Source organism: Sorex fumeus, unplaced genomic scaffold (genome assembly GCF_029834395.1).
Source record: "Sorex fumeus unplaced genomic scaffold, SorFum_2.1 ptg000035l, whole genome shotgun sequence".
NCBI lineage: Eukaryota > Metazoa > Chordata > Mammalia > Eulipotyphla > Soricidae > Sorex > Sorex fumeus.
Window position 1 is genome coordinate 28,356,028 of NW_026606092.1, and position 15,600 is coordinate 28,371,627.

The 15,600-nt window shown below is 37.1% G+C and overlaps 1 protein-coding gene across 1 annotated transcript in view; it reads right to left on the minus strand.

Annotated features, from left to right (window-relative positions):
- Window positions 1–2,103: 2,103 nt before the first annotated feature.
- HNMT (histamine N-methyltransferase) overlaps window positions 2,104–15,600 on the minus strand; it is a 37,552-nt gene continuing 24,055 nt past the window's right edge. The window contains exon 6 of the mRNA XM_056117620.1: window positions 2,104–2,955. Coding sequence (XP_055973595.1) covers window positions 2,600–2,955 — 356 coding nt within the window. The 3' untranslated portion in view covers window positions 2,104–2,599. The remainder of the gene's footprint in view (window positions 2,956–15,600) is intronic.

Consider the following 15,600-nt stretch of genomic DNA (forward strand, 5'->3'; position numbering starts at 1 on the left):
CCTCCAAATTTCAGTAGGCGGGGGTCACACCCACCACCTGGCCCCCTGGCGCCGTGTAATCCCATCAATGGCCAAGACTCAGAGACTATAACATCCAGCTTCCGGAACCGCGCGGCCGCATTCGCGGACGCGCGACATCTTATCAGGACATCTTTTTATGATATCTTATTATCTCATTCCTACTCTGGACAAACTTGCAGGCTATCGAATATAGCCTGCCCACAGGGCAGAGTCTGGCAAACTCCCCGTGGCGCACCAAATATGCCAAATACCAGTAACAATGATGGGTCTCATTCTCCTAAAAGAGCCTTGAATATAATCTCAGGGCTAGGATGAAAGAGACGTTACTGGGGCCTGCTCGAGGCAATCGACGAATAACAGTGCTTAGATGTTGGGGCTATACCTAGTCATGTTAGAGATCAAACTTTGGGCCTCAGAAATGTAAATACATGCTCCAAAGCATCCTCCCATCCTCCATGACCCTGCATGTGTACTTTTCTTTCCTTTTTTTGTTTTCTTTTTTAAAAAAAGACCATAGTTTGCTGTATATAGTCTTGCTCTTCATTTTTTTGGCAAAGTTATTCAAGGTCGTGATGGCCCGTATCCATCCATCATGTGTGCCTCACAGATTTCCTTTGTCAGTCGTGCATATGAGTATGATTAATGGTTCAGGGCTCAGATTCAAGACTCTGATTGGATAACTGTCATTTCATTTGTTGGAACTTGTAATTCAAAAACATTGATGAAGTTGTCTAAGAAAAGAGAGCACTGCAAGTCAGCTTTAATTATTATGAACAACAAAGTTTGTCCATCATTGTCATAGATTCTGAACTGTTGTGAGTCCACTGGACTTCCACTAGGCCTAAAGTCATTAACACTTAAGTGACCATACTACAGCATGAAATGGTAGCTTTGTTATGTGAAAGAATGAAAATCACAACCATTGAAGGCTTCATCACTGATAGAAAAGGAGCCAGGAATGTTTAGTAAAATCTTACTTTTGTTCCTAAATGAGTTAGTAATTATTTTTCTCAAATATTTAATGTTAATTATAAGATTAATTGCCAAAAATATTTTACATGAATTATACTATAAAAGATAAAATGAAGAATAACAAATATGTTTATTAAAATTCTAGAAATTCTACTATTCAAAGATTTGAACATGATTTTAAAAAACATCTTACAAGAGCTTTAGGACTTATAAATATCAATATAATTCAAGCGTTTTGAGAAGTTAATAACAAAAGATACATTGTATGTCAGTTTTTTTTAATTTGTTTTGTTTCTTTGGTTTGGGGGCTATATCAGGAACAATTCAGAGGTTAATGAAGGTAGGGTGTTCTGGGATTACTCTTCCTGGTGCTCAGGAAGTCATGTGATACTAAGGACCACATCTTGAGCTCCTGCATGCAAAGCATTCACCTCAGACCATTGAGCTATCTCTTTTATCCTAAAAAATCAGTGTTTTTGTTTTCAAACAATGTGTTGACATAGCTTTTATTTTACAATTTGTTCTTAGTCTCACACTTTACACTTAAATTTGAAACACAGGTAAGTCATATTTTTAAAAGTTAAACTATAAAATTATTTAAATAAAATGTATTGACATCTAAAACCCTTCGTTTTAGAATGGTTTTGTGTCAAAACCATTTTTAATCTAATTTTTAAAATATATCAAATAGAAGTAAACTATACTATGGTTTTAGTATATATTTTTCTATTTGATTAGCTCGAGCTCGAGCTAATCAAATAGAAAAATATATACTAAAACCATAGTATAGTTCAGCGGCAATGCACCAGCCTAGCAGGCATGAGGCCTCTAGTTTAATCCTTAGCATCACCCCACTTGCTGAGTACAATCTAGATTCACCTCTTTTTGTCACCCCTGGAGCCAACAATTCATGTACCACAATCAAGTGTTTGGAAGCATATAACAAGAGTGTGACAACAACTAAGTGTGAAAGCATCACAATTAAATATGTGTAATCCTCAGTCATCTAAACAATGACAACAAAGTGAAAAGAGGGTGAAATGTACCAGAAAGTCACAAGTAAAATTATAAGAGAAAATAAAATGAAAGAAATAGTAACATATACCAGAGTTGATTTTGTAGTATCTGAAAATTGCTTATGTTTAATAATGAATAAAAAATAAATCAGAAGGGAAAAAAGTAAAAGACAATGGGGGGAAACTCAATGAACATATGCTTTGTTGACGTTGAACATATCACCATTAATTCTATACTGATATTTAAAAAATTCATAGCCATACTTTATTGGTATGCTGGGGATACTAGTACAATAAATAAAATGGATTTTCTCTCTTTTTTTTTAATAGGCCAATGAATCTTAGTCTTGTCACTTAGCCACCTTAGCTGGTATTTATCCAGCTTGTTGTCTCTTAGAGGAGGAATGAGATCAGACAAAACATTATTACACAAGGAAATACTAAAATGTCTTCAAATTTACTGAATTTCACATGTAAAAACAACAACATTTTATATTAATGATTATATATAGTTTAAATACTGAAATGAGAGACCAACATTGTTCAAAATATAATTTTTGAATAGACTTAGATACTGTTGTGGTTGTTATTTATGCCTCAACCACTATGAAACTCAGACTATTATTGAAAAGCACTTTTCCATCTTTCTTTATACTGAATTCAGGTTCTTGTAGATCTTTCATAATTTCTGCCTTGAGATCAGGTGGCGCTGTTGTGGTAAAGTTGCAGGTTTCTGTCAAGAAATCCCAAAGGAAGTCTCCATTTTCATTGCCTTCAATAAAACAATCGGATATGTCCATGGTAGACAGAAGGTCACAGCACTCATACTTAACTCCCATATCGTCCAGCATCTGAATGAGATCAGAGGATGTAACATACAGGCAGAGGTCATTCAGGGGTAAGCGAGATCCATACTTTTTCCATAGTTTGTTCCAGCCACTGGTTCCTGTGTAAGAGAAAATTTTGCATTCATTTTCTTTTAACTCAGCAGTGGTGCACTAGATATTCAAAGTATAATATTCCCTTGTATTTGTAACATAATACAGTTATAAGACAATTTAATAAGAAAGAAAAATTTATAAGTAAATAATTCACATTGATGCTAAAGGCTGTTTAAAAATAACAGTCAGAGCAAGAAATAGGAGGGTCAGAGTAGGTTGGGTTGCTGTTTTATATAAATTGGCTTCTCTTTAATCAAGTGGCTTTTGAACAGACAGAAAGGAAAACCAGGTTAATATAATGGGAAAGATTAATCCAGGTGGAGAGAATAGTACCTACAAAGACTGAAAGCAGGAACATATGTGGTATGTTTAAGAACTGACCAGAAAGTTAGTGATATTTGCATGGAATGAGCCAGGGGGAAAGTAGAAAGAATTGGGGCTGGAATGATAGCACAGCGGATAGAGCGTTTGCCTTGCATGCGGCCAACCTGGGTTTGATTCCCAGCATCCCATATGGTCCCCTGAGCACCACCAGGATTCATTCCTGAGTGCAGAGCCAGGAGTAACCCCTGTGAATTTCTGAGTGTGATCCAAAAAGAAAGAATTGATGTCAGGTGGCTGGCAGTGGGAATGAATAGGGAATTAAATCATTTAGAAGTGGAAGCCATTCTGGCATTATCTAATAAAACTTTCTGGATTCATGGACACATTTGATGTTTGTTTTGTCAAATATAGTAATCTCTACATGTTTGACGCTATGGAACTTTTAATGTGACTAGAAAATAAATTTTAATTTTTGTTACACTTTGGGCCGGAGCAATAGCATAGTAGGTAGGGCGTTTGCCTTGCAAGTGGCCAACATGGCCGACCCAAGTTCGATTCCTCCGCCCCTCTCGAAGAGCCCGGCAAGCTACCGAGAGAATCTCGCCCGCATGGCAAAGCCTGGCAAGCTACACATGATGTATTCGTATGCCAAACACAGTAACAATTGTCACAATGGAGACGTTACTGGGCCCGCTCAAGCAAATCGATGAACAGGAGGAGAGTGACAGTGAAAGAGTACACTTCCGTTCATTTCTATTTAAATTTTAAATTTCAATGTCAATTTTTGGACAATACATCAGAATTCCTTAACGGAAATACATTTTAACAAGATCTCTTTGGCCACCCAGATGAGAACAGAGTTAACAATTTAACAGTAGTAAGAAGACGGGGTGAGAGATGATGATAAATTGGACCAGCAAGCTTGGAGATGATGAGAACTGGTTGGATTTTTTAAATATTACACTCTGAGATCCAATCAGATTTGCCGAACAACTTGGAATTTGGTTGCGAATTGAAAAAAATTAGGGACAACCCTGATAATGGCAGATTAGGAAAGGGCTACCATGGCAACTGAATTCCTGGAGACTAGTGAAATCACCTAGTCCTAAAGTTGTCAGGACCCACCTTGTGGCTACTAAGAAACTAAGCCCTAAACTAAGCCCTTTACCTAGACCAAAGAGACTGGGCCCATCCTTCAAAAGAAGATCCAGAAGAAACAAAGGTGAAGAAAAGGAGTTTTCAAAGAAGACCATCACAACTCTACCTTTTGGCAAACCTAGCTAGAAGCCTCATGAAGGCAGCTTGGGCAACCCTATAAAAGCCACCTTGAACAAAGGAAGCACAAATGAATGCTGCCCGAGCCCATGTGCTGCTTGTGTCCATGTGGCCAAGCATATGGGGTGCCTGGGCATATGTTTTGCACACATCTCCGCTCTTAAGATGTATACTGGGGCGCTTTCTGCCTTTAGAGAAGCCCATGTTCTTTCTTGAGCGTGTTTCTCTTTCTGTCTCTCTGTTTATCTCTCTCTGTCTCTCTTTCTCTCTTTCTCCCTCCTTCTCTTTCCTCCAAAGTCTCCAAATAAAATCTGTTTTTACTTCATTGCTTATCTACTCAGAAATTCTTTTCTGTGAGAGGGGAAGGGCCTGAATGACCTGAGTTTTCCCTGCAAAGTGCAATTCCTGGCTCCAGCCTGAGTCCACAGCTCCCAGAGAAATCGGGTGATGGGGATTACCTCCCATGCCAAGGTCCAGGGGCATCAGGTGTGGTTTGATGGCCACCTGGTGGTCTGGTGGGGGCTCCGGCCTATGCCACACAGGGGCTCATCAAAAACAGTCCTATCCTTCCCTGTGTGTCCCAGAGTTTCAGAAGTGGATTGGGAGAAAGTGGCTATATCTCTCTCCTCTTTACTTCACATAAATTACTTGTGGGAGCCCACCGACTTCAACCTCAAAAATTTCGGGCTAAAAACTTGAAAAAGAAGAAATTATTATTGGGAATGGGGAGAATAAGGGAATAACAATTGTGAAGCATCATCAAGCATCTGGTTTCAGAAATGTAAATTTGAGATACTTAACGAGCATTCACATAGAAAGAGAAGGGAGACAGCTGTTAGACTTGAGATCAGAGGATATCTGAGAGAAAAGAACTAAATCACACCTATATATAATTTACCCAAGTAATCAGATATGGGGTAGCTTCTCATGTCAACCACTTACAAAATCTTGCCTTGGACTGAAAATAATAAATATTACTGTTTTCTGTAAATTTTGTTTATATTTTATGAAATATTTTTAGCAAGGACTGTAAGTAGTTAACTTAAAACTGACCCGCATAGAAGCTAGGAGATTCAACATCTTACAGAGAAAGACATCAGTTGGACTGTTCTGACACATAACAAATGAGATGAGATTATAAACCTCTCAGAACCTCAATTTTCTTGTCTGTAAAATGGAGATAACCAGACTAGTCTCAAATGTAATGACAAGTACTAAATGAGATCATTTAAGTGAGTCATTGCACAATGCTAGGTGCATACCTGATGTGTGTAAGTACTTACAAAATAAATGAGTGCTATTTGGAATTAGTCTGACAATGAATTTCTACTTCTTGCAACTTTAAGACCATGTGAAAACAAATTTTCTCTTCAGAAGTCTATAATTGTCATACATCAAAACAAATGCCCATCTCTTTACAAACCTTTCATACATTCATGTAATACTGGACTGCTAATTCCAGAGCCAGAAAAACACAATTATAGAGTGATCTCTAAGGTCAAACTGTCAAAGTGTGAAGCCTGAATTTTCTTCTTACTTGCTTTATAACCCTCACCTCATCAGTTTTTTTTTTGTTTTTGATGGCTGGTTGTTCTTTCAGTTTAGTTTTGGGGCCATACTGAGCAATGCACAGGGCTTACTAATGGCTCTTCACTCCAGAATCACTCCAAGCAGGGTTCAGATAATCCCAGGTCAGCTGCACTCAATGAAAGCAACTTAACCCTTATCCTCTGTACTATCCTTTACCCCTCAGTTTTATCATCTTTAAAATGGATAATAATAAGACCTCATCATATAATTGCTGTAATGATTCACTGAGTTAATAAAATGAAGGCACTGAGAACCAACCACAAATGATACACAAAAATATTGCTCAAGTGTTTGGGAATTAAATTGAACTTTTAACGTCTAAGTGTTTGGGAATTAAACTGAATTTTTAACATCTCTCAATATCTAGGAGAGAATCTTGCTTTTCTATTAGCTTCCAAGATTAAAAGTGAAACTTTCTTAAGGGAAGATTTCAGAGACTTGAGTATTTTTGTTTCAGAAATATCCTTTATGATATAAGGAGATTGACACTATAGAAAAGTACACAAACAATGAACATACATACTATTCTGTCTATAATTACAGGCTGCTCAAAGACATCTGGACTTATCCATGGATTACATTAATATGCCCTGATTTAACTCAACAAAAGAGACTACCCAAGGCATGAAATGTAAATAATAGCCTAGATAATTGATGTTCTTTGATATTTTAGAGGAGGCAGTGGTAACTCATGAAGCATATAGAAGAATAGCAACGAAGCAGAAAAAATAAAATCAATGGGTAAAAAAAAAGATTCATGAGTATGCATTAAAAAAATCTTTCATTCTTTCTTCCAAATTAAGACTGTCTACAAATAAGAATTTACACACGAATACAAAAAAACACATTTGCTTAACCCATTGAGATAAGCACAGAGAGATTCCTCAGTGGGTGAAGCATATGCTTTGCTTGTGGGAAGTTCGATCTCAGTTCCTGGAAACATATGGTTCTCCAAGCACCTCAGGAATGACTTCTGAGAAAAGGTAGGACTAGTCCCTAAACACTGCAGGGTTTAGCCCCCAGACAAAAACAAAAAAGAACACAGGCACAAAAAAATAGTGATGGAAAAGAATTTGTAACCATTATTAACTGTTTGGTGGGGGTTGCCTTTATTTTTATTTATTATTATTTGTTGAGTCGCAGTTAATTACAAAGTTATTCATGATTGGGTTTAAGGCATACAAAGTTTCAACATCAATCCCTTCAAGAGTGTCTTCCCTCCTACACTGTCCCAAGTTTTCCTCCCACTCCAGATTTGTTTTTTAGGGGATCATGTCTGGTGTTGCTCAGGGTCTACTATCAGTTCACTATTTCGGGGTTGTCCTCAGTGGTACTTGGAGGACCATGTTATACTAGGGATCTCACCTGAGCTTCCCAATACAAAAGATGCACACTAGCCCTCTGTGTTTTCTCCATCATCATCATCATCATCATCATCATTATTATTTTAATTTGGTAAAGAAAATAGAACTGAATACTATTTGCAGAAAATTTGCCTGTGTTATTGTTTGTGACTCAGTGCCTTTTCTAAGCCAAGTGATTTTACATTTTCAGACTGATGCATTATCATAATGGCTCTCAGTGGACATAACATATGGTGTTACTTTATTTTCAACATGATATAAACTGGATTCTTCTTTCCTACAATGTTAAAAATAACATGCCGCAATTTGCTTCCTTCTTTTGTTAACAGGAAGGACAGAAAACTTCAATGATCTCTTTTTAGTCAGAATAAATTACATTTAATTGGCAATTCTTTCAACTAATGTTAGTAACTACATTTTCAGAAAACATATCATTGACATCACTTTGGCCTGGGGTAATACACACTTTTTGGCTGCCAGAGCCCTGGTCGGGGCGGGGAGGAAAGCTCAACCCGCTCCCCTCCAAGGGGTCCCGGAAAGCGAGGACAGTCAGGCGCGGGGGGCAGAAGACTGAAACTACCTCATTTGTTCTTTTCAAATGTGAAACTACCTCATTTGTTCTTTTTCAGTATGCAAATTTAGCATTTATTAACTTTATTGTCTTTTATTCCTGTGTACAAACCATCTTCAAATATCCATAACTTTCTATATTCTCTGATTAAAGGTCCATCATACAGTCAATTTTAGCTAAACTATTCTGTCACTGTGTCATTAGGGATGAAGTCTTAAAAAAGTGGTAGTTCTAATCACGTAAGACAGAAACACTAAATTGTCATTTATTTCGATTCAAATATATTTACTGAGTGTCTTCTGTAGTGCAAGTAGGGTTGCCAAGATATAGAACTAGAGATATGTGGAGAGCTAACTCTTCTCAAAAAACTTTTAACTCCCCATATGTTTCTGATTGCAAACTCAGTATATAGTTGACAGTGTTTATGTGTCTCAATCTTCCATGAGATTAGGAATCTTTCAAAGGTAAAGGAAAAGCAATAGAAACTAGCAGTGACTTAATGTTAAGAGCTCCAAAAAAGCTAAATGAACCAAATCTGCACATGAATATTCTGTGCAGCCAAAGTAGAATCAAGAGTAGAGACTGCATTTTTGAATATGGTTAAACACACACGACATTTCATCAAGAGAGACATATTCCATATTTTATCTTACAATCTAACAAATTTAAAAAATGTGTGATGATATGATACAAAGATAATGTAATGATTCTGTTTATTCATAGAAACAACTTATTGATTTAGTAACAGGGTGTTATGTAAGGGGAGTATAGCACCCTCACTTTGTGGCAGACTTAGAATGTTTCTTTAAAGTAGTGCTGATGCCCAGAACATTCCAAAGGTGTCATGGGTGAAAATTACCGAAACATAAGGTTGGGGGCTGAGTACAGTTCAAAATTAGGTTCTGACCAGTAGGATAGGAGGTCTACAGAAAGAAAATAAGAACAAAAGGGGGCCATGATTGAAAAAAACATTGAAAAATATAGCTGTAGAAGAAGGTGCCAATCAAGACATCAAGACACTGTCATTTCCCTACACAAAACACAAGTTAAATGAGTGCACTTAGGAATTTAATTTAGTGACAAGCTTCTCTGGACCATCTTTAGTGAACACTTTCTTCCACACTCCAGCATAACTAGAAATGACAACTTTGCCTTGAAGCAAAAGAAATTGAGAAACCAATTTTAATTCACTTGTTAATTATGAAGCAAATTCTGTTTAGAAAATGGCTGTAGAAAACAATGAAGAGTCTAGTATAAACCACATTTTTGCAGGTGTATCAAGTTTTGAGGAAATAGTTAATTTAAGGAACGATTTTGCAGGGCAAGTATGAAGAATTAAGTTTCAAGAATTACAGCTAGGGCTGAGAAGAACGGTTAGTATAACATTTTTTTTTGGAGGGGGCACACCTGGCAATATTCAGGGATTACTCCTGGCTCTGCACTCAGGAATTACTCCTGGCAGTGCTTGGGGGACCATATACAATACCAGGATCGAACTCAGGTTCTCCATGTGCAAGGTAAATGTCCGACCCACTGTACTATTCCTCTGGTCCCTAGGGAAGCAATTCTATAAAGGTGTGAGGTGTGCGGTGAAACCAAAGATGATCTGAGCAGTTTTCTTAAACTTATTTGCTAGCCGCAGACTGGTCTGGCAAGCAAGGATTTGATGTACTATTAGCAGTGACAAAATTACGAATAAAATGTAGATCAATCCTATGCATGCTGACTAATAATTATGTAAAATAAATACAATCAGAAATTCCTATGTTGTCATTTTTAATATGAAAACTAACCTCAATCTATTTTCTTCATATATGTATAGAATTTGTAAATGCAACAAAGAAATGACTTCTCTTAAAGATGAGGGAAATAAAGAAACTGCAGGCACTTCTATACACTGAGGGAGAAACAAAATCTATCTCAGGGAAATGTGTTTTTAAGAGAGGTTCAAAGGTGCACAAATTTACTGAGGTGAGAAAGTTAGAACAAAATGAAGTTAAACTGTTTTATGTACAAATAATAAAGTACACAAAGAAAATGATGGCTGGCATCTTGGGGAAAGTACTGCAAAGACGAATAAATAGAAATTATGAGGTACAAGAAAGGGAACACTGGTTGAGCAAGTTAACGGGCAGAGAGAGTGAGTAGCTATGGAACTCCAATGCTTTCTTTTGCTTTCTGTTTCTTCTCCCCAAACATACAGACAACTCACCAAATTAAAGAATGGTGCTTTAGAGAATAAAGGAAATTGGACTAAATCAATTCTCAGGGCAAAGAAAAACAAGGGAGCATACACAAGGTTTGGAAAGAAAAATATCAGAAGTTGAAATGGGAACAGAAATTTGGAATCCTGTCTGATAATTATCAACAGCATGTAAGCATGATAACCAGTCCTCACAAGTCATGCGGAGGAAGATGAACTACCCAAGTTATTTTAGATAAAGGCTTCAGTCATTCACTGTGAGAATTTTAGAGTTAAGCACGAATCAGGCGAGAACTGAGAAACCTGACATGTAAGTTAAGCTAAGCAGATAAAAAGATGAATGTACTTCATCATTTTATTTCTCTTTTCAGGTTGAATGTTTTTTAAGAGATTAACAAGTTTTTTTTAATTACAAATTCTAATGAATCTATTAGAATTCATTCACGAATCAATTTACTTAACTATTCTGATCAATAAAGGCAAAAAGTGCTATTTTTACATATGATAGAGAAAAATATATGAGAAAAGACTTTTTAATAATTAAAAAGTCATGTGCTATATTATTGTGTCTAGAAATAACATATATTGACAATAGCTTTTTCTTTAGGACATCTGCATCCTATATTGGATGTTGTGTATACCAATAAAGAATTTTGAAGAGCGTACTAAAAATTTGCCACCATGAATAAAAAATTGATTAAATATTTTTTTAGAAAAAGTTAACTAATTTTTGAGAATTACTCCCTATTCCATCTCTTTATTTTTCTCTTTTAATATTTGAAAATATTTTAGAATATACCAAACAGATGTGATTCTGCTATTGATATGAAATATAAAATTAAACATGGCTTTTAAATATGGAGTCTTGGTGTAAGCTTAGAAAGATACTGTTACGTGAAGGCCATTTCCTATTGACCAAAGGATCTGTACAATAGGAAGAACTTACAATAATAAATGTATATGCACCTAATGAGAGACCAGCAAAGTACTTAAAACAACTACTCATAGATTTGGAAAAAGACATCTATAGCAACACGATACTAGTGGGAGACCTCAACACCGCTTTGTCACCTCTTGATAGATCAACCAGACTCAAGCTTAGCAAGGACATACTTCATCTGAGGGAAACAATGGAAGAAAGGGGCTTAGTAGATATATACAGGACACTTCATCCACAAAAAGCTCAATACACATTCTTCTCAAGCGTACATGGAACGTTCTCCAAGATAGACCACATGCTGAGCCACAAAACATGCCTCCATAAAATTAAGAAGATAGAGATTATATCAACAATCTTCTCAGACCATAATGCGCTGAAATTAGAAGTAAATCACACACAAAAACAGAAAACTAAATTAAACACATGGAAATTAAACAGTGCGCTATTAAACAACGAGTGGCTTAGACAGGATATCAAAGAGGAAATCAAAAGATTCCTAGAAACGAATGAAAATGAGGACACGAGTTACCAAAACCTATGGGACACAGCAAAAGCAGTCTTAAGAGGAAAGTTTATAGCTCTACAAGCATTCCTCAGGAAGGAGGAGCGAGCCCACATAAATAAACTAACCTCACAGCTTAAGAACTTGGAGAAGGACCAACAAAAGGAGCACAACCCTAACAGGAGGAAGGAAATAATAAAACTCAGAGCAGAGATTAACGAGATGGAAACCCAGAAAACATTCCGAAAGATCAATGAAACCAAGAGCTGGTTCTTTGAGAAAATTAACAAAATCGATAAGCCCCTGGCAAAACTCACAAAGAAAGGGAGAGAGAAAACCCTAATAAACCAAATCAGAAATGAAAAGGGGGTCATTACGACAGAAACTACAGAAATTCAAAGGATCCTCAGGGAGTACTTTGAAAAGCTTTATGCCACAGAACATCAAAACCTCGAGGAAATGGATAAATTTCTAGACTCCTACAGACTCCCAAGGCTGAACCAAGAAGACCTGGAATACCTGAACAGACCTATCACCATCAAGGAAATTGAAATGGTAATAAAAAGTCTCCCCAAGCACAAAAGCCCTGGCCCGGATGGATTCACCAGTGAATTCTTTCAAATCTTTAAAGAAGACTTACTCCCAATCCTCTTTAAGCTTTTCCATGAAATTGAAATATCAAACACACTTCCGAACAGTTTCTATGAAGCAAATATCACACTGATACCAAAAGCAGACAGAGATAACACAAAGAAAGAGAACTACAGGCTGATATCCCTGATGAACACAGATGCAAAGATCCTCAACAAACTACTAGCAAATAGAATCCAACTACTCATCAAAAAGATCATACACCATGACCAAGTAGGATTCATCCCAGGGATGCAAGGATGGTTCAACATTCGGAAATCAATCAACATAATCCATCATATCAACAAAAGAAAAGATAAAAAGCATATGATCATATCAATAGATGCAGAGAAAGCATTTGACAAGATCCAGCACCCCTTTATGATGAAAACCCTAGCCAAAATGGGCATAGAGGGGACTTTCCTCAACATAGTTAAAGCCATCTACCACAAGCCTACAGCAAGCATCATCCTCAATGGGGAAAAACTGAGAGCCTTCCCTCTAAGATCAGGGACGAGACAAGGATGCCCACTCTCTCCACTGCTGTTCAATATAGTACTGGAAGTACTTGCAATAGCAATTAGGCAAGAAAAAGACATTAAGGGCATTCAGGTAGGAAAGGAAGAAATAAAGCTCTCACTATTCGCAGATGATATGATACTATACTTAGAGAACCCAATAACCTCCACCAAAAAACTCCTAGAAACAATAGACTTGTATAGTAAAGTTGCAGGTTATAAAATCAATACCCAAAAGTCCATGGCTTTCCTATATGCAAACAGAGAGAGAGAGGAAAGCTACATGAAAAAATCAATCCCGTTCACAATTGTGCCCCAGAAAATCAAGTACCTAGGAATCAGCCTAACTAAGGAAGTAAAGGACCTGTACAAAGAAAACTACAAAACGCTACTTCAGGAAATAAAAGAGGACATGAGGAAATGGAAAGACATCCCCTGCTCATGGGTCGGAAGACTGAACATTGTCAAAATGGCAATACTACCGAAAGCACTGTACAAATTCAATGCAATCCCTATAAGGATACCCATGACATTCTTCAAAGAAATGGAGAAAACACTCCTGAAATTTATATGGAACAATAAACCCCCAAGAATAGCTAAAGCAATTCTGGGGAAAAAGAAAATGGGAGGAATCAACCTCCCGAACTTCAAACTTTACTACAAAGCGGTAATAATCAAAACAGCATGGTACTGGAACAAAGGCAGAACTGCAGACCAATGGAACAGAGTTGAATACACTGACATCACCCCCCAATCATATGATCATCTAATCTTTGATAAAGGTGCAAGTAATGTGAAGTGGAGTAAGGAAAGCCTCTTTAACAAATTGTGCTGGCATCACTGGACGGCTACATGCAAAAAAATGGGCTCAGAACTCTGCCTAACACCATGTACAAAGGTAAGATCAAAATGGATTAAAGACCTCAACATCAGACCAGAAACCATAAGATACATTGAAGACAAAGTTGGCAAAACCCTCCATGACATTGAGGCTAATGGTATGTTCAAAGATGACACGCCACTGGCTGAGCAAGTGAAAACAGAGATAGATAAATGGGACTATCTTAAACTAAGAAGCTTCTGTACCTCCAAAGAAACAGTGACCAAAATACAAAGACAGCCTACAGAATGGGAAAGAATATTCGCCGAATACACATCTGACAAGGGATTGATATCAAGGATATACAAAATACTGGTTGAACTCCACAAGAAGAAAACATCCAACCCCATCAAAAAATGGGGCAATGAAATGAACAGAAACTTTCTCAAAGAAGAAATCCGAATGGCAAAAAAGCACATGAGAAAATGCTCTTCATCATTAATCATCAGGGAGATGCAGATCAAAACCACAATGAGATACCATCTCACACCTCAGAGACTGGCCCACATTCAAAAGAACAAAAGCAACCGTTGCTGGCGCGGATGTGGCGAGAAAGGGACACTCCTTCACTGTTGGTGGGACTGTCCACTGGTTCAGCCCTTCTGGAAAACAGTATGGACGTTCCTCAAAAAATTAGAAATTGAGTTCCCATTTGACCCAGCGATACCACTCCTGGGAATATATCCCAGAGAGGCAAAAACGTGTAGCCGAAGTGACATCTGCACTTGTTTGTTCATTGCAGCACTCTTTACAGTAGCCAGAAACTGGAAGAGACCTGAGTGCCCAAGAACAGATGACTGGTTAAAGAAACTTTGGTACATCTACACAATGGAGTACTATGTGGCTCTTAGAAAAGATGAAGTCATGAACTTTACATACAAGTGGCACAATATGGAAAGTATCATGCTAAGCGAAATGAGTCAGAAAGAGAGGGATAGACATAGAAAGATAGCATTCATCTCGGGGATATAAAATAATAAAATATGAGATTAATACCCAAGAATAGCTGAGAGCAACACCAGGAGAATTACTCCATAACTTAGAGGCCAGCTGGGTATTCTAGGGGAAAGGACAATTCAGATAGAAAGGGGAACACCAAGTGGAGGGTGTTTGGAGGATCCTCCCAGGAGGGGAGATGCAGGTTGAAAGTAGACTGGACTGAACATGTTCGCCACTCAATGCCTCTGTGGCTGATCACAGCGCCCAGGAGGAGAGAGAGAACAGGGGGGAATGCCCTGCCACAGTGGCAGGGGGGGATGGGGGGATGGGAGGATGGGGGGGGAGGGATATTATCCTGGTGGTGGAAAATGGGCACTGGTGGAGGGATGGGTATTTGATCGTGGTATGACCGAGATCCAAGCACAAAAATTTGTAAATCTACAACTGTACCTCATGTCGTTTCACTAATAAAAAAGAAAAAAAAAAAAAAAAGAAATGAAGTACTATAAAATTTGCTGACAATTTATGTGTCACCACTTTTACCACTCAGCAGGTCAAAACAATAAAAATTATTGAATGGAAAAAAAAAACAGAAAGATACTGTTACATATTATATACATAGATTCAATCTGCAAAGTAATATATGTGCAAACCATAAAGTATGCTGAATAAAAGAAATTAATGAATGATATGAAGAATATCGATATTAAATTTGCAAAATATTTATTTCTGTTTTCTGTGTGGTACATATTATGCCACTGAAAACAACTAAACAAAATTAAATACTTTTTGAGAAAATTTAAAAAAACAATAAAACAGGCCAAGTTAACTACTTTTTATAATTATTTGAGAAAATCTATAATAAATATGTTGATTATGACTTTTGAAAAACAAATTAATACAATATGATGATA